We start from the raw sequence: 25190 nt of genomic DNA, 5'->3' as shown, positions 1-25190 counted from the left end.
TTCCCCACCCCTATAAAATACCATGTGAAGCTGAGGACACTGTCACTGAGCTCTGAGGGACACACTAAACAGATCAACGTGTCCTCAGATCACACGGACATATTCACCACTGCAAGTTTTAAATGTGTTACTGGTACAACAGCTGGCACAGGTGGTCTTTGACCAGTTTGTTTTACACCTCCCAGTACTGTGATGGTCTAAGAAGCTCCACACTGTGACAGCATGGTTCCTTCTTTGTTTCCACCTTTTAAAACGATGCTGCTGACCGATGAATGCTGAAGTTTGCAGCTGAGACCAAAAACATGCATCAAATGAAACTGTTGCAACTGTTTTCAACACATTTAGTAAAAGTAAAAAGTGTTAAAATGAACGATTATAACAACATCAGTGACGTTTGATCAGGTCGCTTCTGAGAAAAAAACTTTTTGTTTATTCTGGTTCGAACAAACGAGCCTCAAAGAATCAGGAAGGAGAGAACGACAACACAAGCTAAATAAATGAATAATAAACTATCTGATCTGTAGTCACATCATGTATACGTAATCTCAGATCGGTCGCACTCTTGAGTTTGGATGGCGTGACGATCAGAGGAAGCTCTCAGATAAAAAAGGCTCCACGGCTTCTTCTTCACATTACAAAAGTGTCAAACATTCATGTGGGCTGAAGTGGCTGCAAGCACAGCTCGTTTCTGTACAAACATCCAGGAAGTTAGAAGAAGGGCTCAAACACGACTTCCTCAGTGACTCGAGCTGCAGTTTCTTTGTAAGTAAAACACGAAGAAAACGTGAGTGACAGTGACGGCGTCTGCTCTAAGCAGGTGAGGAACGGCCGCGTGTTTGGGGCGAGGACGGCCCCCGGTACGCGTGGGGAAAAGCAAACATGGCGTTCCAACATGGAGACCCGTCTCTGCATCAAACCGCTGTGACGTTTAGAAATCACACGAGCAACATGACTACAGTGCTGTGAAGAAGGGTTTTATTTTTGCACAACTGTCACACTTTTAGATTCCAGGTGATCAAACACATGTTCATGTGTTCATAATGATGATGTGAGCAAATGCAGCTTTTTAAAAAACACAGTTGATTTAACAAAACACGAGAACTCGTTTGGATACTTCGAACAAATCAACAAAGACACGTCTTCAAGGAGATCAGCCTGGAGACAAAGAAACGCTGCTTTGTGTACATGCAGCACATGCAGATGACTTTGTGAATCTGTTGCTGTGACGATCATTTCAACAATTATTTCAAAGAACCAAAACTTTTGCAATAACGTGAAGCAGCAGCTTAAACTTGCCCACTCATGATCGCGTCACAGAGCTTCAGAGTCTGGGTGCACGTTTAAAGCAGTGAGGTCAGTTTAGAAAGCCACTCGTTATGGGAACTTGTGCGGAGAATTCAAACGAAAAGCTGAAGTAAAAAGTTTTCTATTAAAGCTGCAGTGTTGATCTATACGTGTGACAGATCTCTGAGTTTGTAGATCAAAGAAACGTTTTCAAATTTGTTTCATAACTAAAAGAAAATAAAAGTGAAACTGTGTCTGGGTTCCCCTCGACAGCCTCCACTTCCTGTTTCTGCCTCTGAGGGTTTCCAGAGCCGTGGGCTGCCGAGTCAAACGCCTCCATTAGCGGCGAGCGAGGATTCGGGGAGGAGCCTGGGTAGACACAGTGCGGAGGCTTTTCTGGGAACGAGCTAACGTCAGATTGCATCATGAAAGAAATCAGAGCCAGCGTGTTCAGAGCAGCGATGGTAGCGCAGCCCAGCGTGAGGTTTGCTGATCAAAGGGGTGAGATCTCTTGGGTCTGCCTCGCTGAAGCCTCAAAGGCCAGCCACTCCCACAGACTTCATGATGAGGCTGCAAATCTGCTCACACGCTCTCAGCCCCTCTGCGCTCATCATTTAATGCACAGCCGTCAGCTCCGTGTCTGACTGACCCATAAACAGCTCGGCTGCTTTCACTGCAGTTTTACTTTATTAGTGGACAAGTGAGGTCCTGCCAAATAACTGCACTTCAAGCTACGAACCAGAAACGATAATAGTGGTGAATATCAAATCACATTTATTCATATGATCGATAAAGCTCACCTCTGCTTTTACGTCTCGTCCTGGGAAAGTCAGAAGCAGCTTCTCTGCAGACCTGAGACTTTTCTTTGTTAAAGGTCAGAGAGGTAAGATGGAGCCAATCAGAGATTTAAAGACAAACAACAAAATCTTGAAGTCGATTCTACGACGTCACCAGTGTAAACGTGCCAGGATTGGCGAGATATGATCAAATTTGCGAGTGCCTGTCAGGAGTCGGGCGCCACATTCTGCAGACGTGAGAGTACGGCCGGGTTAATACCAAAATAAAGACTATTGCAGTAGTTCAGCCTAGAAGAGTGTAAACAACCACGGCAGACCCGGGTGCAAATTCATGCTCTGCAGCATACTTTATTGGCACTTCCACGGTTGCTGTTCACAATGCTCCCAGAGCTGCAGCTCTCCCGCTGCCCGCTCAACATTATCACCACAACAACCCCCAAACACAGCACCCATTACAATATTTAAGTCGGCGGGGCGTGATTGCAGATGCCGTGCAGGTGCGTCCGCCTTCCCTGCACGGCACCGCAGGCCACGCCCCACCACATACCCCCATCGCCCGACTGAGGCCGGGGAGCCATCCGGCCGAACCTACTCCCCCCACCGCGAGCGGGAGAGGGGATCAGCCCAGACCGTCGGCGCCCCCGGGCCCTAGCCAAGCGACGGGGAGTTGTGAGTTCAGGTGGCCGCCCGCAAACCCAGCAGCGCCGGCGAAGCTGGTCCGGAGGTCGGCCGCGTGGCAGGTGGTCACGGCTCACAGGTGACAGGGCCGACCTAAGATCAATTGGCGCGCCGGCCTCTGGTGGAGATGAGGCCGGTCTGGCGAGCACGCCGCCCTCAGACTTGGCGGGGCCGTCACACAGCTCGCCCTCCGGCCGAGCAGGCTCCCTCGGTACGGGGACCTCGGGCTCCTCCTCCGCTGCCACTCCCGGCTGGAGCACCTCCTCCACTTTCTCATCCTCCTCACCGGGCAGGCGCGGACCCTCGCGCGCCTCCTCGACCACCGGCACGCGCGGACCCTCGCGCGCCTCCTCGCGCGCCTCCTCGAACACCTCCTCGAACACCGGCACGCGCGCTCTCCCCGCGCTGACCTCCGGCTCGCGCGCTCTCCCCGCGCTGACCTCCGGCTCACGCGCTCTCCCCGCGCTGACCTCCGGCTCGGGCTGGGCAGGTGGGTGAGCTGGTGGTGGGCCCAGCTGTTGCTCCACGTCCCTCCTCCGGGGAGCAGGAATGGGCACAGGCCACTCCCACCCGCGAAGTGGGGATGGGTGCAGCGGCAGGCTGGTCCCTGGCTGGTCGCAACCTGGGGGCCGGCACGGGCGCCTGCACAGCCCGGATCTCCTCCACCCCATCGCAGTTGGGTAGCGCCCCTGGGGGTGGCGGCGGTGTCGGGCAGGACCGGATCAGCGCCACCAGGTACTCCATCCTCTGCAGGTGACGCTCAGTCTGGTCCTGCAGCTCTTCCCGCAGGCGGCGCCACACCGCCGCCTGCTCCTACTGCGTGGCCGCCAGCTCGGCCACCATTTGCACCAGCTCCTCCCTCTGCTGGCCCAGTCCTGGGTCTGCCGTGCCAACCTTCCTGGGTTTCGGCACCATTGTAAACAACCACGGCAGACCCGGGTGCAAATTCATGCTCTGCAGCATACTTTATTGGCACTTCCACGGTTGCTGTTCACAATGCTCCCAGAGCTGCAGCTCTCCTACTGCCCGCTCAACATTATCACCACAACAACAACCCCAAACACAGCACCCATTACAATATTTAAGTCGGTGGGGCGTGATTGCAGATGCTGTGCAGGTGCGTCCGCCTTCCCTGCACGGCACCGCAGGCCACGCCCCACCACAAAGAGATAAATGCATGAATCACTCTCTCAAAGTCGGCAGATGACAACATGGTCTTGGTCTTTGCAACGGCCATCAGCTGGAAACAGCTGGTTTTAACAACAGCATGTATTTGTTTGTCAAATGAGAAACACTATCAGAGACACTCGATGTTTGAGCCACGGTCAAGATTAAGGGAAGAACAGGGGTCAGAGGGCGCGATCAGTATGGTCTCTGATTTCTGATCATTTACATGCAGAAAATTTAATGCGAACCAAGATTATTGTCGTCAAGACAGTGAAGTAAAACTTTAAACTGCAGAATTGTTTTTAAGGGGAAAATAGATTTGAGAATCGTCAGCGGAACGAATGTTTTCTAAAAACAGAACCAAGCGGGAGCATATACTGGACCAAGGACGGACCCCTGTGGGACCCCACAGGTGAGGGGGGTGGGTGTGGAAGAAGAGCCTGACAGTCAGGTAGGATCTGAACCATTTAAGTGCAGAATTCCCTGATCCACTGTATCAAATGCTGCACTTACATCTAAAAGCACTAAAATGACGGGATTACCAGAATCGGTAATCAATAAAAGATCAATAAGAACTTCTATGAGCAGTTTCAGCGCTTTAAAACCAGAAATGATTCCAAGATGGCGTCTCCAGAAAGGCTCGAAGCTGGAGAAACTTTGAGACATGCACGATGCTTCAAACGTATATGAAACAGACAATATGGCAATAAGAGAATAGTTGGAGGGGAGCGAGCGCTGCACTGCAAAGTCAACATCAAACAGAAACGAAATGTTTTCCAGTTTTTTAGGAATTACAGCAACTTTAATACAAAATGTCTCAAAACTGCACAGACTCTGTTTTAATGCTCGGATGAAAACTGCAGTGACTGTCTGCAGCCTGAACCCCATGGAGATCACCACGCTGAGCTTACTGCTCTGTCTTCATCACACATGCCCACAGCTGCTGCTTGATTGTGTGGGTTGAAATCAGGTGACTGAGTGTCCCCTTTCTTTGCTGTCCAGTTCATTTTGTAGCGTTTGGCTGAACCTGAGCGTGGAGCTGCTGCTTTCATCAGCAGCCACATCATTAATAAACAGCCGTGATCAGCGTTGCCTCCATGTCTGACAGATAACTGGCTACGCTTCAGATCACAAGTCTAATGTGGCCTTTGTGTTGTTGAGTGGAGCCGTGATGTAAACCCCCCATGTTTCCATTCATGCAGGTGTCTCCTGCTTGTAGACTTGCTCTTTACGAGTGTTTGTGACTTAGACGGTGTTAAGCTATCAGTAATAATAATTTAATAATAATTCTTTAATCACACACGTTAGTCATCTTTGAGTCTTCTGCCGTTGTTGAGCTCGGCCAGTGTTTTCCTTCTTTCCAAGAACTTCCAGAGGATTGATCGGCTCCTCCAAATGTTTTTGCCTCTGAGAGCTCGTTTTGTCGCTCTGATGAAGTCTCCATCGCTCGTACTGACTCGTAAGCTTTCAGTGAAACGCTGTAAATATAAATTCAGCAGTTTCAGATATTATGTCTGCTTCATTTGTCATATAATAACAATAATGGGGGAAGTGGACAAACTACCAAAGAATCTGTAACTGAACGATACTGCAGTATGTTCCTGTTGGGTGGGTCTATCACAGCAAACCTTAGATTCAATGGTTAGCCAAAACATTTGAACATTTCACTGTGAAGTCACAAAACTATTAATGCTTGCTATAAGAGAAATATGGGCCCAGTGCATTTCCCTGGCTGTGACCACTTCCTGCATCCCGATGACACACCGACTGCTCCACAGCTGTCCCACCACCACACCAAGAAAAGCTCAAAGCCCTCTCCACCTGAGTATGCAGCAGAGTGAATAACAGATCTTTGGGGGGAAATGTCCCCATGTGATAACAGTGTTGAAAAAGATAAACATGGCCTGTTACCCAAAGCTGGTCCAAAGTGCTGCACGTACACAGAGCAGATTATTCAGGCTAAAACACTTCTTCAGCTCTACACATGTTCGATATGTAAAAAACACACAGAGGCTCAGTTAGGAGGAAGAACCCTCGCTCATTCTCACCCACAGAGATGTGAAAGCAAGTTTTCCAACTGCAGAGATCCTCTGTTAACAGCTCACAGAGACAGGAAGAGAAACAGACAGGCAGAGAGCAACACGCCCACGCGGCGCTGCTGCGGCGCTGCTGCGACATGCAGCGCCGCAGCACGTTTCGCTGGGACAGAGCAAGCAAACAGGTGACTGCAATTAATAAGTTAAACAGAAAGACTAATGACATCACAGTGACATCACAACGATAATAATTCGTGCAAAAAGCTTGAGACTAAAACCAAAGGAAGTGGGCTCTGGTTTGTCAGGCTGACGGAAAAAAGACCCTTTTGTAATAAATATGTGGTGAATAGTGTGATGGTGTGCAACAGTACACACACACACACACACACACACACACACCTGCAGATTCAGCTGCACTCGCTTCAGATTCTTCTGTTTTTTGCCTGATTCGTCTCCAACTCTGAGCTTGTTGCGAAAGTTTAGCTGATTTGAGACGCGCAGCTAAACCTAACCTAATAATCTCTGTGAAGTGTGTGTTATAGTGTGTGTTATAGTGTGTGTTATAGTGTGTTATAGTGTGTGTTATATGTGTGTTATATGTGTGTTATAGTGTGTGTTATAGTGTGTTATAGTGTGTTATAGTGTGTGTTATAGTGTGTGTTATATGTGTGTTATAGTGTGTTATAGTGTGTGTTATAGTGTGCGTTACAGTGTGCATTATAGTGTGTTATAGTGTGTGTTATATGTGTGTTATATGTGTGTTATAGTGTGTGTTATAGTGTGTGTTATTGTGTGTTATAGTGTGTGTTATAGTGTGTGTTATAGTGTGTGTTATAGTGTGTTATAGTGTGTTATAGTGTGTGTTATAGTGTGTTATAGTGTGTTATAGTGTGTGTTATAGTGTGTTATAGTGTGTTATAGTGTGTGTTATAGTGTGTGTTATAGTGTGTTATAGTGTGTTATAGTGTGTGTTATAGTGTGTTATAGTGTGTTATAGTGTGTGTTATAGTGTGTGTTATAGTGTGTTATAGTGTGTGTTATAGTGTGTTATAGTGTGTTATAGTGTGTGTTATAGTGTGTGTTATAGTGTGTGTTATAGTGTGTTATAGTGTGTTATAGTGTGTGTTATAGTGTGTGTTATAGTGTGTTATAGTGTGTGTTATAGTGTGTTATAGTGTGTGTTATAGTGTGTGTTATAGTGTGTTATAGTGTGTTATATGTGTGTTATATGTGTGTTATAGTGTGTGTTATAGTGTGTTATAGTGTGTTATAGTGTGTGTTATAGTGTGTGTTATAGTGTGTTATAGTGTGTTATAGTGTGTGTTATAGTGTGCGTTACAGTGTGCATTATAGTGTGTTATAGTGTGCGTTATAGTGAGTTATAGTGTGTGTTATAGTGTGTGTTATAGTGTGTGTTATTGTGTGTTATAGTGTGTGTTATAGTGTGTGTTATTGTGTGTTATAGTGTGTGTTATAGTGTGTGTTATAGTGTGTGTTATTGTGTGTTATAGTGTGTGTTATAGTGTGCGTTATAGTGTGCGTTATAGTGTGTTATAGTGTGTGTTATAGTGTGTGTTATAGTGTGTTATATGTGTGTGTTATAGTGTGTGTTATATGTGTGTGTTATAGTGTGTGTTATATGTGTGTTATAGTGTGTGTTATATGTGTGTGTTATAGTGTGTGTTATATGTGTGTTATATGTGTGTTATAGTGTGTGTTATAGTGTGTTATATGTGTGTTATATGTGTGTTATAGTGTGTTATAGTGTGTGTTATAGTGTGTGTTATAGTGTGTGTTATATGTGTGTTATAGTGTTTGTTATATGTGTGTTATAGAGTGTGTTATATGTGTGTTATAGTGTGTGTTATATGTGTGTTATATGTGTGTTATATGTGTGTTATATTGTGTGTTATATATGTGTTATATGTGTGTTATATGTGTGTTATAGTGTGTGTTATAGTGTGTGTTATATGTGTGTTATAGTGCGTGTTATAGTGTGTTATATGTGTGTTATATGTGTGTTATATGTGTGTTATAGTGTGTGTTATAGTGTGTGTTATATGTGTGTTATAGTGTGTGTTATAGTGTGTGTTATAGTGTTTGTTATATGTGTGTTATAGTGTTTGTTATATGTGTGTTATATGTGTGTTATAGTGTGTGTCACTGAAACACCATCTATGCCACTTCTAAAGAAAAGTAACATTAGTACAGCTTCAGTCGTAACTCTGAAAAATAAATAAAACACAATCGTCTGGAGAAAAGACAGCGTCTAATTCATCAAGCAAGAAAAATGTCTCCAGTTTTCTTCTGTTTCATATTCAGTGACTTTTATAGAACAAGTTGGAAGTTAAACTTCTTTATAAATACAAATAAAAAGGTTTAAGATTTCCATTTTTATGTGCAGCTTCTTGCTTTGCAAACACCCAGAGTAATATCATATCATCATATCTGAAAGCACACGTTTATATATCAGAGACTAAAAGTGACATTTATGTGGAGAAATATAACTGCAGCGCTGGAATTAATCTCAGGTTAGCTTTATTGTTGTTTGCTGAATCAAAACTGTCTCCCTTTAATTTTCACAAACAGATAATAATAAAAATAATGATAATAAATAAAAGTTACTTTCTGTATAAAAGTATAAGAACACTTTTGAGATCAAATGTATGAATCTGGTTCTAATTTAAAGAATTAAAAAACGTCAGTGTGGTATTTTCAGCTTTGTTTCTCTTGTTCTGCACTTTCACTGATGCGCCTAAAAAGGCCTCTAAGTTTGACATGTTTGACATTTTACCAGCATAAATAATTCATCCACTAATGTACGAGACGTTTGTTCCATCGATTATTCAGGCAGACAGATAACCTGCATCATGGAGTCATCATGGAGTCATCATGGAGCACCACGAGTCCGTGTTAGTAGGAGAAATACCCGACTGCACAAACTCGCCGTCATACTCGGCGTCAACTCCGCCTTAAAAACAAAACAGCTCAGAAAACGTGTGTGAAATATGTTAAATGAAGAGTTTATATATTATATATATATTTAACATTGTCATGTAAATAATAAAAATGCTTCTTTTTGACTGAACCACTTTGAACAATATTGAGCAGCAGGATGTTCCTGACTCACGTCTGCTGGTGTTAATATTTCCACACCACACTGGAAAAATGTACTGGTGCATATTCATTTTCCCACTCCTGTGCTGACACGCGCTTGTGTTGCTAAAGGGGGTTTTGTGAATACAGCTTTGGTTAAACGATGTTTAATGTGTTTCTGTGAAGGCGTTCATCTGCTTCACAGCGCAAGTCTTCACGCCTGATGTGGCGCGTCTTTTCTGACTGACAGCACCGATAAAGACGGCAGAGCCAGGAGTGCAGCATGAGGCGCGCTGCAGCGCGGCACAAACATCACCAGGCTGCACGCCGCTGCAGGTTGAAATTGTGCTCTGAGCCTCGGCAAAGCTTCGTACAGCAGCTGTTAGACGGCACCAGCTCTCTTCCACACGAGTGCTTTAAAGTCTACCGCTGTACATTTGAAAGTATGGTTGCTTTTATCCTGGACATACGCAGCAGGTCAGCTGTTGTGGGGCAGGCAGAGTCACTGACCTTCAGCCTAACCCGGTGTTTTGGAGGAAAGAAAGAAAATTTAAAAAAAAGATTTGAACACCAGCTGGGCTGATTCTGTTTGTGTCATATAAAAAGTATCCTGACAGCAGAGGGTTAACCCAGTGACAGCTCGGACCTCACGCGGGAACTAAATGATCAATTTTTCTGTTTTACAAATTATGAATCACATTTTCAGTAATTATAAAACCAAAGACAAAGATGTGTTAGGACAAACTCGTGCAGCAAGGCAGCGTTTTAGCATCGCGCTGAACATCAGCTGTTCGTCTGCTTTAACTCTTCCCCCATAAAGGTGTCATTTCACAACAACTGCTGCACGCTCTGACACTGAGTCTGTATCAAAGAAGCTGTGGTTTGAACACCATTAAAACAGAGCGCCTGTCCCCACAGTGTGGATGCCCCACAGAGACCCTCCTCGTGTTGTCTGACAACTGCTGAGCCTTAACTTGTTTCGCCTGCTTCCACTGACTAACGCAGCTCTGAAACCACCAACTGCTGTGACGCATGTTCCCCTGCACGCCAGCAACGCTGTGACAGAGCCTCCTCTGCCTTCACAGCGACACTTTATTGATCCTCTTTCGTTTTTAGCTGGAAACTTCCAGCCATCACTGGGAGTCTGATTAAACACGTGAACAGGCTTCACTGCAATAATTCAACTGTGTGTTGGTCTCACACAATTTATCATCCACCACAAGTGAGCCCACCCATGTGACAGGAAACACACACCACCCACTCGCAGCGAGCCTCATTCAGCTGAGCCGTCCTGTCACTGTGGGAAATCCCACGGCTCTGTGTCCTCTGGCTGCATGCATCCTCACACTTCCTGTTTACAAATCTGACAATACACACATATTCAGAGACCCACATGCGAGCGACCACACACAATTACTGCAGATGCACGACAGCGAGGGGAAACAGATACACGAGGTCGCTCGCCACAGCGTCCACAAAGGTAAAACCACACGATGGGTTCCCTGTGCCTATTGTGTTACACACACACAGACACACACACACACACACACGCACACACACACACACACACAAAGACACACACACACACACACACACACACAAAGACACACACACACACACACACACACACACACACAAAAACACACACAGACACACACACACACACACACAAAGACACACACACACACACACACACGCACACACACACAAAGACACACACACGCGCACACACACACACACACACAAAGACACACACAGACACACACACACACACACACACACACACACAAAGACACACACACACACACACACGCACACACACACAAAGACACACACACACACACACACACACACGCACACACACACAAAGACACACACACGCGCACACACACACACACACACACAAAGACACACACACACACACACACACACACACAAAGACACACACACACACACACACACGCACACACACACAAAGACACACACACGCGCACACACACACACACACACACACAGACACACACACACACACACACAGACACACACACACACACACATGCGCACACACAGACACACACACACACACACACACACACACACACACACACACAGACACACACACACACACACACACACACACACACGCCTTTTGACCTTAAAACTTTGACCTCTCAGATTAAATGAGGGTCAGATTAAAGCCCCCACTTCGGGACCATCATGTAGCTACACTAAACTGATACCAGCGTCTTTGAACTTCAGCTTACAGGGTGAAGGATTTAAAGCACCACCTTCTAATGAGGCTCAGTTTTACAGGGTGGAGGTTTCAGTCATTAAAACTGTAACCGTGTCCAGGGTCTCCCCCAGCCCCCTCCTCCCCACCCGGAGGCCTTGTCTTTGGCCTCGTACACTGGAAGGATTCATGCTTGTTAATTCACATAATCTCCAGCAGTCCTGGGTCGCAGATATTGGTGAGCAGCTTGGTGCGATTAGCTTTATATTCACGAGCTCATTGACGAACGGTCCTATCGAAATCTGATTTATAATCTGATGAAACACATTTTATAGTTTGTATGGTAGAACTAGTGCTGCGTGTCAACATGTAGCTGTCACATGTTCCAGGTGACCTGTGTGCAGCTGTGTGCAGCTGTTCATATCACAAAGCTCTGCTCCTCCTTTTGTGGCTGTTCTACAAACACAGAAATGCTAAAATGTTGTGAGACTCTCCACGACAGCGCGCACCGCGTCCTCAGCTCACTTTGTTGTTTCCCTTCCACATCTCCTACAGTTGGAAAAGGGTCACTTGAGCATGTATGTATATGTTAACTCTTCACTAAACTGCGTCCCTGTTTCAAAAACCAGCAGAGTGTTTAGCACGTCTGTGCGGTGGTGACTTGCTGGTTTTTCCAGGGTAGCTCTGAGCTGTGTCAGTATCTCTGAGCTGTGTCAGTAGCTCTGAGCTGTGTCAGTAGCTCTGGTTTTTATTGGCAGAGTGTGCGTTTGTTCTCACTGTGTTGCTATAATGAGCCAGCATTGTGCTGCGTGTAGCGGACGGGATACAAACTTCCGTCCTCACAACAATAGAACTGATAGTTGTTTTTCTGTGTTACTGTACGTTGTTCCAGGGAGTCTGCAGCTACACAAAAGCTCACACAGTGTTTACTCGAGCAAACCATCAGAAACCACGTGCAGCTTTAAATATGTGCTGCTTTATTTGTGCCACAGCTCTGTTTGACTGACAGCTTTACATGAACACACACTTTCCAGCTGGGACGACGCGCGCACACTACACACATAAATCTTTATGAATGAAACTACGAGTGCATTCAGATTCGTCTGTGCAGGACCGAGCACAGACATGTTATCACGTTACATGACGAGACACACACACACACAGGCCATCTACGCAACACAAGAACATGCAGGAAAATTGTTGCACATGCATCGTAGCTACAGAGTTAGCCAGCTATGACACACACACACACACACACACACACAGGTTAGGGCTACAGTTTGTAACAGCTAACAGAAGATCAATCAGGATGAAATCATTTCTGGTTTCTGACATCATGATTAATCTGAAACTTTATGTGTTTATCAGTAAAAGTGGAGATGTTCTCAACAACTGTGAGTAAAACTAAACCAGTAGCAGAGGTGGTAGTAACAAGTTACTTTTACTTGAGTACATTTGTGAAGAAGAAACGGTACTTTTACTCCGCTACATTTGCAATTCGACTCGTTACTTTAAAAAAAAGAATTAGTTTTAGTGATGGGTCGTTCGCGAACGAAATGGCTCTTAGAACCGGCTCTTTGACGTGAACGATGCGAGCCGGCTCCTTATCGCGAGCCGTCACGTGGGATTTTTTTTTTTTTTTTTCCTTTCTCTCACCCTCTCTCTCGCACTTTTTTTCGCTTCACTCGCACGCGAGCCTTGTGCTTTACGCTGGGCAGAGGGGGGAGGGGCGGTAGTTACACTCAGTAGCACAGGAACAGAGCGGGAGGGAGAGAGAGAGGCAGGGACAACAACGTCACATTAGAAAGGTATAGTAATCATCCACAACTATTTTCAGTTGCAGATGATAAAGGATTCAGAAAGTTTATTCATGCAGGTCCATATGACAGAGAATATGCATCTTCTTTTTGTTTTCATATTTTAATTTATATTTAATTGTGTTGTGGTTTGCAGTGTTTTGTGTTGTTTCACTTTAAATTTGTTTAAAAGGAAAAAGCTAAAAATTTAAATAGTTAAAAGTTGAAATGTGAATAGTTGATTTTTGTATTATATGATTTATTTATTACATTTTATGTGGAGTGAAGTATATTTACGGTGGCCCCTACAGACAAAACACGTACAAACTTCAAAGCACGTACAAACTCAGAATCACGTACAAAAGACAACAGAAGTGCTTCAGGATGATAGGGCGCAGTGTTGAGCTTCTGTTACCTCGTGGCTACACAAGCCAGCAAGTACCAGCGACCGGATTTGGTGTGTGGTAGTAACAGGTAAATGAACATTGTTTTTAAATTATTTGAATATATATGAGTGCCTGTGTTTAATATACACAAACAATACACACATGCTTTCAATTGTGTAATTTAAGTGATCTAGTAGCTCTGCTTTGAAGTTCAGTTCATGCTAGAAATGTGTTTTGGAGTTTGTACGTGTTTTGTCTCTAGGGGCCACCGCATATATTTATATATAAACATATATAAATAAAACCACTTTTTTTACGTTAGTAATTCCTTTTGTGCATAATTTTATATTATTGTTAATAATAAATTAATTAAAGCAACAAAACAACCTGAAGAGCCGGTTCGGAGCCGAAAGAGCCGGATCTCTAAAAAGAGCCGGAAATCCCATCACTAATTAGTTTAACACATTAGATAACATGCTGCCAGTGGAGTTTTCTGTAACTTTTTTACCAATCAGATGTGGCCATGCAGTCACATGACCAGTTTGAAACTGTGGCGGGCAGAGCGGCCCAAGCGTTTCAAAGTAGCGACACACGGAAAGAAGAAACACATGAAAACATGGAAGAGCCAGTCGTCTACGCTAGAGCTGAAGAGGATGAACAGCCTTGGCCTCACATACAAAGGATGTTTCTCTTAAAAGCAGCACAAAAGAACAGCTATGTCTTCAGTGTCGGTGTCTTCAGCGAGAGCCAAAACAACAACTTTTCAGCGTGAAAAAGCTCAGCTCGTGTAACCTGAGGAAACGGTAAGTTTTCTCTAAACATCTTTTAGCTGTGGTTCGCTGGATGTCAGTCTTATGTTACAGCAGCTGTGTCGAGCTCGAGCTGCGAGTCATATTTTCGACGCTACGTTGTAGTGAGACAAGTTTGTGGGTGTTTTGTGCAGCTTCGGCTGTCTTTTTAATTGCTCGCTGGTTAGCTAGCGTGAGCTATAAGCTAACAGCTAGCATGGTTAATGACGCTGGAGTTCCACGCACATGTAAACAGCTCGTCTTTACTGCTTTAACTGTTAAAACAGAAGCAATACTGCGGCTGACAGGGTTGATTATGTGAAACAGCAGCTTGTTTAGTTTAAACAGTCTGCATTAAGCTGGGCAAACACTGCGATTTTTTTCAGTCGCGTTATTCAGCTCCTGCTCAAACTGTACAATTGAATCGCAGAGGTTAGAGGTTCATAGGTCACGATGCAGGTCTCACACTATACGGCCTGATGCTCTGATGCGACCTGAGTGCTCAAACTGTGCGTCCATAACATGAAGCTTATCATACAACATCTGTCCCTCACTCTCCCTCTCTGTCTTTCACTCACACAGACACACACACCGTCAACTTTGCTAAATTACTAATGAAAAACATTGAGCAGCAAAGTCCATCCAACTCTTTTCATGGTCGTTGTAGTTGTGATAATTTTGTAAATGGTAAATGGGCTGATTCTTATACAGCGCTTCTCTACTCTCCCGGAGTGCTCAACATGCCTCATTCACCCATTCACACACTCATACAAGCACTTCTAAACACAAGTGCAAACTAAACTACACTCACACACATTCACACTCCGATTAATGCATCAGAGAGCAACTTGGGGTTAGTATCTTGCCCAAGGTTATTATCGTTAACGAAAACTAACGAAATAATGAAAACTAGAAGTGAAAAAACATTTTCGTTAACGGAAATAAAAATAAAAACAAAAAAAGGAAAACTAACTAAAACTATAATGAGTGTTCACAAAACTAACTAAAATTAACTGAATTTATAGCAAAAATGTGTTTAGTTTTCATTGATGTGTGCGTGTCATACAAGAGTCAAGGGTGAAAATGAAGTTTAGTTTCCAGATTTTTTTCTTGCTGTGTCTCATTATGCCAGCAGGTGGCAGCACGTTAGTCGAGTCGTCTGTGTTGCTGCTCCGTCCACGCGCAGAATCATGTCAGGAAAAGTCGGGAGCCAGAGTCCAATTTGGGATTACTTTGAATATGACTGTGTTTTGGATAAAGCAAGTGTCTTGTAGTGGAAACAGACAAATTATGAGGGACATTTCTAAAGGGAAAAAATCCCACAAACCTTAAAGTGCACTTGAAAAGCTCACACAAGAAGGCTAACCTAGCTTAGCTTGAGAAGGTAAGGGAGCACACTCAACCCTCATCCCCAGAAAACAGAAGCTAACCCCAGGCAAGGCAGCGTGATGCATCCCGAGACAACAGGACGGGGATATCTACACAACTGTGTGAGTCAATTACCTTCAAAACGTTTATCGATTCACTTGAACCAAAATTACGAACACCCGGTGCTGCGAGAGTTAATAGTCTCATTGGGGCCAAGATATACATTTTATAGTTGCCTGGTATCAATGGTTGTTCATCTGCCTTCATTTATTTATTTAAAGAACCCATAGGTGGGAACGTGAGTTGTCTGTCTCTGCGTGTTAGCCCTGCGACAGACAGGCGACCTGTCCAGGGTGCAGTATGGTAGCTGGAATAGCAACATACCCAAGGATGAGCAGAATGACTGATATGATGAAACTGGGATTTTGTTACACTTAATTATTGCAAACACAACTAAAACTATAACTGAAACTAATCAAAACTAAACTGAAACTAAGGATTTTCAAAAAAATAAAAACTAAACTAAACTAGCAAACAATTGGTAAAAACTAATTAAAACTGATATAAAATTGAAAATCTGAAGTCAAAACTAAATAAAAATAAAAACTAATGAAAATTGCAAAACTATTAAAACCCTGATCTTGCCCAAGGATATTTGGCATGCAGACTGGGGAAGCCAGGAATCGAACCACCGATCAGTAGCTGATCTGCTCTACGACCTGAGCCGCAGGTCCAGGTGGCTTTGTGAGGCCACATTGAAAAGCCTCGGATACGGAGGCGTAGAGCTGCAACCCAGGTAAAAGAAAAATAGAGCTATATCACGTTATAACGTGAAAAGTATATTATTATAGTATACTATTGTTCTAACAATATACCTTTCACGTTTGAACAATATAATATCACGTTATTACAATATACAGAATTATCATGTTGGTACAATATAAATATTATAGAGGCTACATCGCAGCTACATCGCAGCTCCAGTCGCGCTTCCATCACCGTCTTTCTCGTCTTTTCCCAGAGTAACAGCCAAACAGGAGGATCTATTGGCGAGCTCTGCTTAGCCTTGCACGCGCTCTTATTTTAAACTTAATCTGGGATTCATTGCAAACTGTTTGTGCAGGATATGAATTTTGTTTTTCTACAAGAGTTATTAAAAACATCTCCAGTGTGATCAAATCTTCTTGCCAAACATCTGCAGCTTGGCAGTGTATACAGCACTATAATGACCAGACCTAATTCTTTTGAAAACCTTACATCTTTCCACAGGTCTCCACTTCATCAGACATCACCTAGACTCAGAGCTGGATGAGGCAGCACAAACAGCAGCCTAACCGACTAAGATGATGGATCCATGGGGTCAGGAAAGCCAGAAGCAGGGCTGGAGAGGAACCTTTCATGTCCATTCACTGGAGGTGTGGATCTATTGCATGGCGTTCCTCACATCAAGAAGCTGTTGATCAAAGTCAGTACAGCTCTTCCTGCATCTGGAGCTTGTGAAGGACTTCTTAGTCATGCAGGACTCCTGTTCACTGCTGAACAGTTACAGCTTCACAGAAAGAACCTTGAGAGCAAACTGCTGCTGAAGCTGAACCATCACCTCACTGAGTGAAGAAATGGCACATTTTTGCTAAATATGCAGAAATAGATGCACACCCATACAACTCATGGTAAACTGAGCTGCCTGTATGAACATATGATGAAGATGCCTCGTTCTGTTTTCTCTGAGGCTGCTGTGCCATTTGGAGCAAAGATAAAGTTTACAGCACATCTTGTCACTGGAAATTGTTTGCTGAGCGTCGGCTCTGCTCGACGGTGATGCGAGCGGTGCTGTCTGCAGAGCCAACACCCCTCAGTGATGAGGGAGACTCGGCCTGCATGGTGTTAACGGTGAAAATGAACTCTGGGCAAAACAACGAGCATCTTTCTCCAACAACTTGTTTTCTGTGCTGTTTGTCGTCCACTCATTAATCCTGAGTGCTGGAGAAAGACAGAGCTGTGGGAGCCCCCAGACCACTCGTCTCCAAACATGCACCCACATTCACACACTGATGAATCAGTTCACACACAGATGCTAATGGAAAGAAAAACCTGACTCATATTTCACTGTTCAAAGCTGGGCTGAGCTAACAGGAAGTCACAGGTCGTAATCACAGGCTCTCTTCTCTTATTGACCTTCTGTGAGCGGATTTATGACACAACAGTGCAATGAAAACAAAAAACTCAATTTATGCTTATTTTCAAAGCTTTGATTAAACTTTTCTTGTCCAGCTCGGGGCAGGCGAACAGCCCACCTTTCACTTCTTTTATGTTTAGACTTATTTAGAGTCATGTGTGTAGTTCACGTGCACACCTGAGGAGGGACGAGCACATTTCAAACGGTGTCTTAAACAACTCGGTGTTCTGAGATATGACCTAACATTAGACCTGCAGCAGCGTGGGGCTGTAGAGCACGCCGCTTCTCTGCACGAGTCCATTCCGAGGCAGCAGCGTGCTCTCTTCGGCGGCCTCGCCTCCTCGGCAGCTTCATCTCCTCGGCGGCTTCGTCTCCTCGGCGGCTTCACCTCCTTGCGCTCTTTGCTCGGCTGCATTTGGCTGCGTTGTGCCAACAAAGCTTAGTGTTGGTAAAAACTAATGAAGATTTTCAAAATGAAGACGAGAGCCTGCTCTGGTCTGAAGTTCACACGAGTACAGCTGACGTTTACTGCGCGTAACACCAAACACTCATTACATCCAAGCCTGTAATTAAATGTGTCATCAAATCTATTTTCTTCTCCAGTCATTTTGATCCAGTCATCCAGGAGGATTAGTGGAGCTCAGCAGGGGGAGAACAGAGCAGGAAGCTGCTCCAACACGCGCAGCTTCCTGCCGCTTCTCAGCGCCGAGAACGCGCGGGGCAGACGGCAGGACGCAGGCTGCTGGAGCCTCTCCAGACGCTGCTTTGGCAAAGCTACCGCGGGCGCAGATGGCTCGGTCGTCAGCGAGCACACGCGACACGACAACACACACATGCAAAAGGCCCTGACAGCAGACGACACACGAGCGCACGCAGCAGCGCACAGCCCCGCGGACTGAAATGTGCACACACACAGCGTCCACATCAAATTGGGCATGAGATTAAATGCTACATCAAATCTGCTTTAATTCCTGATCCCTTCAACCCTGTAGTGGCCGCTTTACAGGACCAAAATAAAAACAGCAACTGTGTTCACAGATCAGTTCTGCGTGCTTGTGTTTGTGCGTGGCGGTGCGAGGCAGAAGCACCGCGGCCAACAACGCTTCCGCCTTTCCCTCCATACCTGCGCTCACCTGCGCTGCAAATGAAAGCACAAAGTAGCAGAAGCAACTCTGGCACGGGTTAGGTTTGAGCATACAGTCCAACGCTGAGAAAGAGCTGCAGAGCGTGGAGAGGAGGCCCGATGCAGCTCCTGAACGATGCTGCTGTCAGCCATCAAAGCTGTGAAAGAGGTCGATTATCCTCCCAAGAAACACAAGTATTTTTAAAATGCATCACAGGTCAGAACAGAGAGAAATAGCTCGTCAAACCAGCCAACAAAAGTCCGACTGGATGCTGTGAAGATTGTCTGCCTAAAGGCACAAACCTCTGCACGCAACAGCTCAGGCTGATCCTTTGGTTGCCATCTAGAGGAAGTAGAAAGTTTACCACTGCTGACGGTGCAAACACATGATCAATGGTAAATGGACTGGTTCTTATATAGCGCTTTTCTACTCTTCTGAGCACTCAAAGCGCTTTACACAACTTGTGCATTCACCCATTCCCACAAGCACATTTTTCCTAGGTGCTTTCTAACTGACATTCACACACATTCATACTCCGATGGATGCATCGGAGAGCAATTTGGGGTTAGTATCTTGCCCAAGGATATTTGGCATGCAGACTGGGGAAGCCAGGGATCGAACCACCAACCTTCCGATCAGTAGATGACCTGCTCTACCTCCTGAGCTACAGCCACCCCGTCAATGGCCTCCAATGGTTTTTCATCCGCTCTCAAACACCAGCGTCTCACTTCTTCTTTCAAAGAGCAAATGGATTATTTAGGAGAAAGCTGATCATGGATGTCCTGATTATTTAAATAGAAACAGGCTCAAACACATTTAGTTGTGTGGCCTCTAACATGTCGGGGTAATGTGGGAAACACTGCTCTGCCTTATTTAACTGTAAAATAAATGTTGAATGAGTCAAACAGGCAGTGAGTCACTGATCCATCTGAGGTTCACACTTGGTTTGGAACATAGTGAGATTCTGCTATTACTAAGCACAGCAGAGTTTTGCCTTCAGACGTGTGAAACTAGCACACAGGAGAAAACAGTATTGTTTTTGGTCATCAGTCAGCTGGAGGGAAACCCGAGCCTGCATGCACACAAACCCACACTGGAGTCTTTCAGATCATCAGACGGTGCGTTTTCAGTTCGTCCCACCAGTTTCAGCTCGGCACTGAAAGTCTAAAGTGAAGGTCACGGCAGAAATGTGAGATCATCCATGTAAACGGGTCCTTCAACGAGCTCAACAATCGTTCTGCTAGGAATCATGATGTCTCTGTGCTGATGAACAGCTATAACACTGACAGGCTTCAGCCGTACAAACAGTGAAGCTGCAGATATATCGTGAACGTATTCTAACATCGAGCTGTGAATGCCGCTGCACCCAGTTTGAATATTGACGAGATAAGTGTTAAAGCCACAGGTTACCAGATACAATCATGAGCGCAGGAGAAATGCAGCGTCACAAAGACGCCACAGTCATGTTCACATGGTTTAAAATCAGACTGAGCTGTTATCCTGCTCTGATGGACGGCTTGTTTTACCAGTGCACTCAAAGCTCGTGTTCGACAGAGCGGCCTCATCTGACTGCAAACGTGTGCACGCACATAATGACACCTCATATATTATCTGGTCCGATTCTTGTCATTGTTCTCAAGTCTTCCATAAAACACACAGCCCGTCCATCGTCATTTCATTTTCTGCCCTTACAGCCGAGACGGCGGCCGCTGTCTGGATCACGGAGCTCAGCAGGAAAAGAAATAAACTCCAGAGACGACGGGAGTGTTTTCACAAACTTCCTCTTGCTAAAAAGTCTAATGATGAGGAGGGAATAATCAGCTCTGAGGTAACATTTGTGACTCCTTGTGTCCTTTGGCCTGTTTCAAAACCTTTGACCCGAGACGTCTGAAGGAGACTGAATCAGTAGGCGGAGCTTGTCACCACTACGGACCATCGTGAGAAGCATCATCGTCAGAGGCTGTTATGCTATGCTGTCATCAGTGACGACCCCGAGAATTTCATTTTGGGACGGACACAACTGGGACAAAACTGGGACAAAACTGAGACAGAACTGGGACAGAACTGGAACAGAGCTGGGACAAAACTGAGACAGAACTGGGACAAAACTGGGACAGAACTGGAACAGAGCTGGGACAAAACTGAGACAGAACTGGGACAAAACTGGAACAGAACTGGGACAGAGCTGGGACAGAACTGGAACAGAGCTGGGACAGAACTGGGACAAAACTGGAAGAGAACTGGGACAGAGCTGGGACAAAACTGAGACAAAACTGGAACAGAACTGGAACAGAACTGGAACAGAGCTGGGACAAAACTGAGACAGAACTGGGACAAAACTGGAACAGAACTGGGACAGAACTGGAACAGAACTGGAACAGAGCTGGGACAAAACTGAGACAGAACTGGGACAAAACTGGGACAGAACTGGAACAGAACTGGGACAGAGCTGGGACAAAACTGAGACAGAACTGGGACAAAACTGGAACAGAACTGGGACAGAGCTGGGACAGAACTGGAACAGAGCTGGGACAAAACTGGAAGAGAACTGGGACAGAGCTGGGACAGAACTGGGACAAAACTAAGACAGAACTGGAACAGAGCTGGGACAAAACTGAGACAGAACTGGGACAAAACTGTGACAAAACTGGAACAGAACTGGGACAGAACTGGAACAGAGCTGGGACAAAACTGAGACAGAACTGGGACAAAACTGGGACAGAACTGGAACAGAGCTGGGACAAAACTGAGACAGAACTGGGACAAAACTGGAACAGAACTGGGACAGAGCTGGGACAGAACTGGAACAGAGCTGGGACAGAACTGGGACAAAACTGGAAGAGAACTGGGACAGAGCTGGGACAGAACTGGGACAAAACTGAGACAGAACTGGGACAAAACTGGAACAGAACTGGGACAGAGCTGGGACAGAACTGGAACAGAGCTGGGACAGAGCTGGGACAAAACTGGAACAGAACTGGAACAGAGCTGGGACAGAGGTGGGACAGAACTGGAACAGGGTTAGGGCATTAACCAATAATGTCAGAGCAAGCACACTGAACAGCAGTAATGACACCATTGCATGTAGTGTGTCACACGTTTGTGAAAGCATTGATGTGACAGTGAGGACAGCGTGTGCCCAAACATTCTTGTTCTGATGTAGCCAAACAGATCACTTAATATAACATCTTAGTTTAAATTTAGTTTAAATCAACTTTGACAAGTTTGTTATCATTTGATTTATTTCAGTGCTTAGTTTGTCCAGTTTACTTGGTTTGAACTTGGTTACCTGTGCTCCAGGAACCAAGTGCTGCCTCACTTCCTGTCTTTATAGCTTCCTGTTTAGTGCTGATGTCACAGGAAGGGAGCAGGTAAAGTGGGGGCGGGGATAATTTAATAGAGTCAGTCTTATTGGGAGTTATATGTTATATTGTTGTAAACTGTGATGGCTACACCATAGACGTGTGTTCACACCATAAGTGTATGATGATGACTGTGATGTTTAGTCTGGCCTGTTGGATATTCCACAGGAGAACATCGTGCTCGGAGATGCTGAGTGCACGTGACATGCACTTGCACATGCAAGTTCAGTTTATTTGCACCAAGTTCACTTTTGGGTCTCCTGACGTTCTTCAGCCATCTCACAACTGAGAACTTTAATTTTGGGTGTTTCAGGAAGTGACATTGCGAGCCAGGACACATGCAGGAAGCCTGCGGCGCTCCTAGCGCCAACCCTCAGCAGCGCTAACTGTTACGCTGCTGTAGGACCTCTGTCTGCGTCCGAGGCCACATTAACACAGCATTCTTACTTTGGAGCTGGCCATTTGTTTGGAGCTCATTTGAAATGCAAAGCACCCCCCTCCCTTCCTCCCCCCGGCAGCTGCACTACCTCGAATTTCATAAATCCACAGTGAGATATCCGAGCGGAGACAATGGCCCCATAATCTGATAGTGCTGTCTGCTTCCCTGCTTCCGGACAGAGCTTCAAATGAAGCTTGATATGATGACTGAGCAGGAGTGCTACTTGTGCACAGTGATGCACCTCTCCTATTTCAGGAAGGAGGCTAATGTCATTTATGTGACCTTGTTAGACGCTCCTCCGCGTAATGATGACACGTCATGTCTTTTGGATTTTGTGTTTTTATCTGTAAGTACTCCAGAAAAGACGGAGACAAAGGGAACCTTCATATTCGTGTGCACTTCAAAGAGAATGACTCAATAATTCATGAGTTCCCGACTTCACAGCACTCTGTGGGTCTCTGCAGCGCTGTGTGCAGCGGCTGTGTGCAGCGGCTACGACTGGACAATGTGCAGCCGTTTTTTCTTCTTTTAAAAGAGCAAATGTGCGACGCTTGAACTGAGATACACAGAAAACACATTTCCTCAGCTGACAGCTGGTGTGAAACAACAGAAACACATCAGCAGCGTCGAGCAAACACACGGCTTTGGAGCCCGGGACGTACACATATGTGCGCCGCAGTCCTCACAAAGACAACGCAATTTTATGACCAGTAGAGCAAATGTAAAAAACCACATTATCTTCACAGGAAGTGAGTAGGCGTCCAGCTGACAGAACACAAGAACTCAAATTCTTCTCTGTAGGCTGATGGCAGACGCACGCCGAGCCACAGTTATAGGTTACATCCCTACGTGCACGAGAAAAACCAGAGTCAGTCTTAATGTACGACAAAAAACCTGACACACGTGTCCAGTCTTATTCTTCTCTAACAAAACGTTAATTCCTGTGAGGAAAAACGCTAAAGAGTAAGTCAGTGTTTAAACATTATGTCAGTGCAGCTTTAAAAGCCTCACTTTCTCTTATCAAACATCTTTCATTAATGATTTCACTGCTGATTCCATCATATTAATAACAGAGTACAACTGCTGTTCATATTATTGGGTTTATGAAAAATACATTTTTACATTTGCAGATATAATTTTCAGCAGAGCAACAGAGGCATGACTGTAGCAAAGACAGTTACAGCAAAGTCAATCTGAATACTGATGAAATGAACCGAGGGTAAAAAAACGACACGTTAACTTTCAGTCGTCTCAACGAAAACAAACGTTAGATTCCAGTTTTAGTTACGTGTGAAATTTAATGTCTTACACGACAGCGGCGAGTGTGGGCGGCTCGCTTAGGTCACAACACGATGACTAAACTCTTTTTAGATTTTTTCTATATAAAAAATATATTTTCACTCCCCCGAAGACGTGTTTGAAAATCACTAATTTACTCAAGGATGAAACGCACAAAGTCTGCACAGACTTTACTATGTATGAACGCACACTAGCAGAGTTTAAAGCCACAGTCTTATTCTGAGCCTTTAAAGCCCTGCTGCTTATAAATGAGGCCGGCTGAAGCGCACTGGGCATGAAAGCCAACACATACTGGACGACACCATCACCATCTACCAGCACGTGCCTCTGAATGAATGAAAACAGACTTTTCATGTGAAATAACCAAGTCACCAAACTGTAACTTTGGTGGCTTCAGATACACAATCAGAGGATGTTGTTGTTCTTGTAGCTTAACTTCTGGTCACTCGTGTTGACAGCATCTGTTTGTCCGTGCAGCTGATAGTGAGCCGGCTCGTTCTTTAGCTCATCCTGAGCCAACACGCTCACATTTCAGACTTTTGTGGTGAAACCAAGCCTGAATCGTTTCATGTATAACTGAACATTGCACTAAGAGGTAGCTAACACGCACGAGGCTGTAGAGAGCTGAAGAGAGGCACCTCGTGACTTCCTGGAAGCCTGTTTCTCTCTGGAGATGAGAAAACCGTATGTGATCGATTCGGTGATTTCACTTGGAGTCGACGTACGGGAGACGCGGATGAAGTGTCAGTTGATGCTAATGGCAGGATCGATTTCTTTTTGTTATTATTAATTCAATTCAATTCAATTTTATTTATATAGCTTCAAATCACAACAAAAGTCGCCTCAAGGCGCTTCATAGATACAGAGAAAAGCCCAACAATCATATGACCCCCTATGAGCAGCACTTTGGCGACAGTGGGAAGGAAAAACTCCCTTTTAACAGGAAGAAACCTCCAGCAGAACCAGGCTCAGGGAGGGGCGGGGCCATCTGCTGTGATTGGTTGGGGTGAGAGAAGGAAGACAGGATAAAGACATGCTGTGGAAGAGAGACAGAGGTTAATAACAGATATGATTCAATACAGAGAGGTCTGTTAATACATAGTGAGTGAGAAAGGTGACTGGAAAGGAAAAACTCAATGCATCATGGGAATCCCCGGCAGCCTA

The 25190-nt window shown here is 45.0% G+C and overlaps 2 protein-coding genes across 3 annotated transcripts in view; both read right to left on the bottom strand.

The window, feature by feature from the left end:
- Window positions 1-25190, bottom strand: part of ubash3bb (ubiquitin associated and SH3 domain containing Bb) — a 55823-nt gene that overhangs the window by 21969 nt on the left and 8664 nt on the right. The window lies entirely within an intron of this gene.
- On the bottom strand, window positions 484-6652 carry LOC146504528 (uncharacterized). The gene is made up of 4 exons (XM_085131527.1): window positions 3561-6652; window positions 3230-3518; window positions 3131-3169; window positions 484-3070 (listed from the first exon to the last, which is right to left on the bottom strand). Exons 2-4 carry the CDS (start codon window positions 3428-3430, stop codon window positions 2543-2545), a joined length of 768 nt encoding a protein of 255 aa, XP_084987653.1. The 5' UTR covers window positions 3431-3518; window positions 3561-6652; the 3' UTR covers window positions 484-2542.

This window comes from Neolamprologus multifasciatus, chromosome 14, assembly GCF_963576455.1.
Source record: "Neolamprologus multifasciatus chromosome 14, fNeoMul1.2, whole genome shotgun sequence".
Lineage (NCBI taxonomy): Eukaryota > Metazoa > Chordata > Actinopteri > Cichliformes > Cichlidae > Neolamprologus > Neolamprologus multifasciatus.
This window is presented reverse-complemented; position numbering and strand designations above follow the sequence as displayed.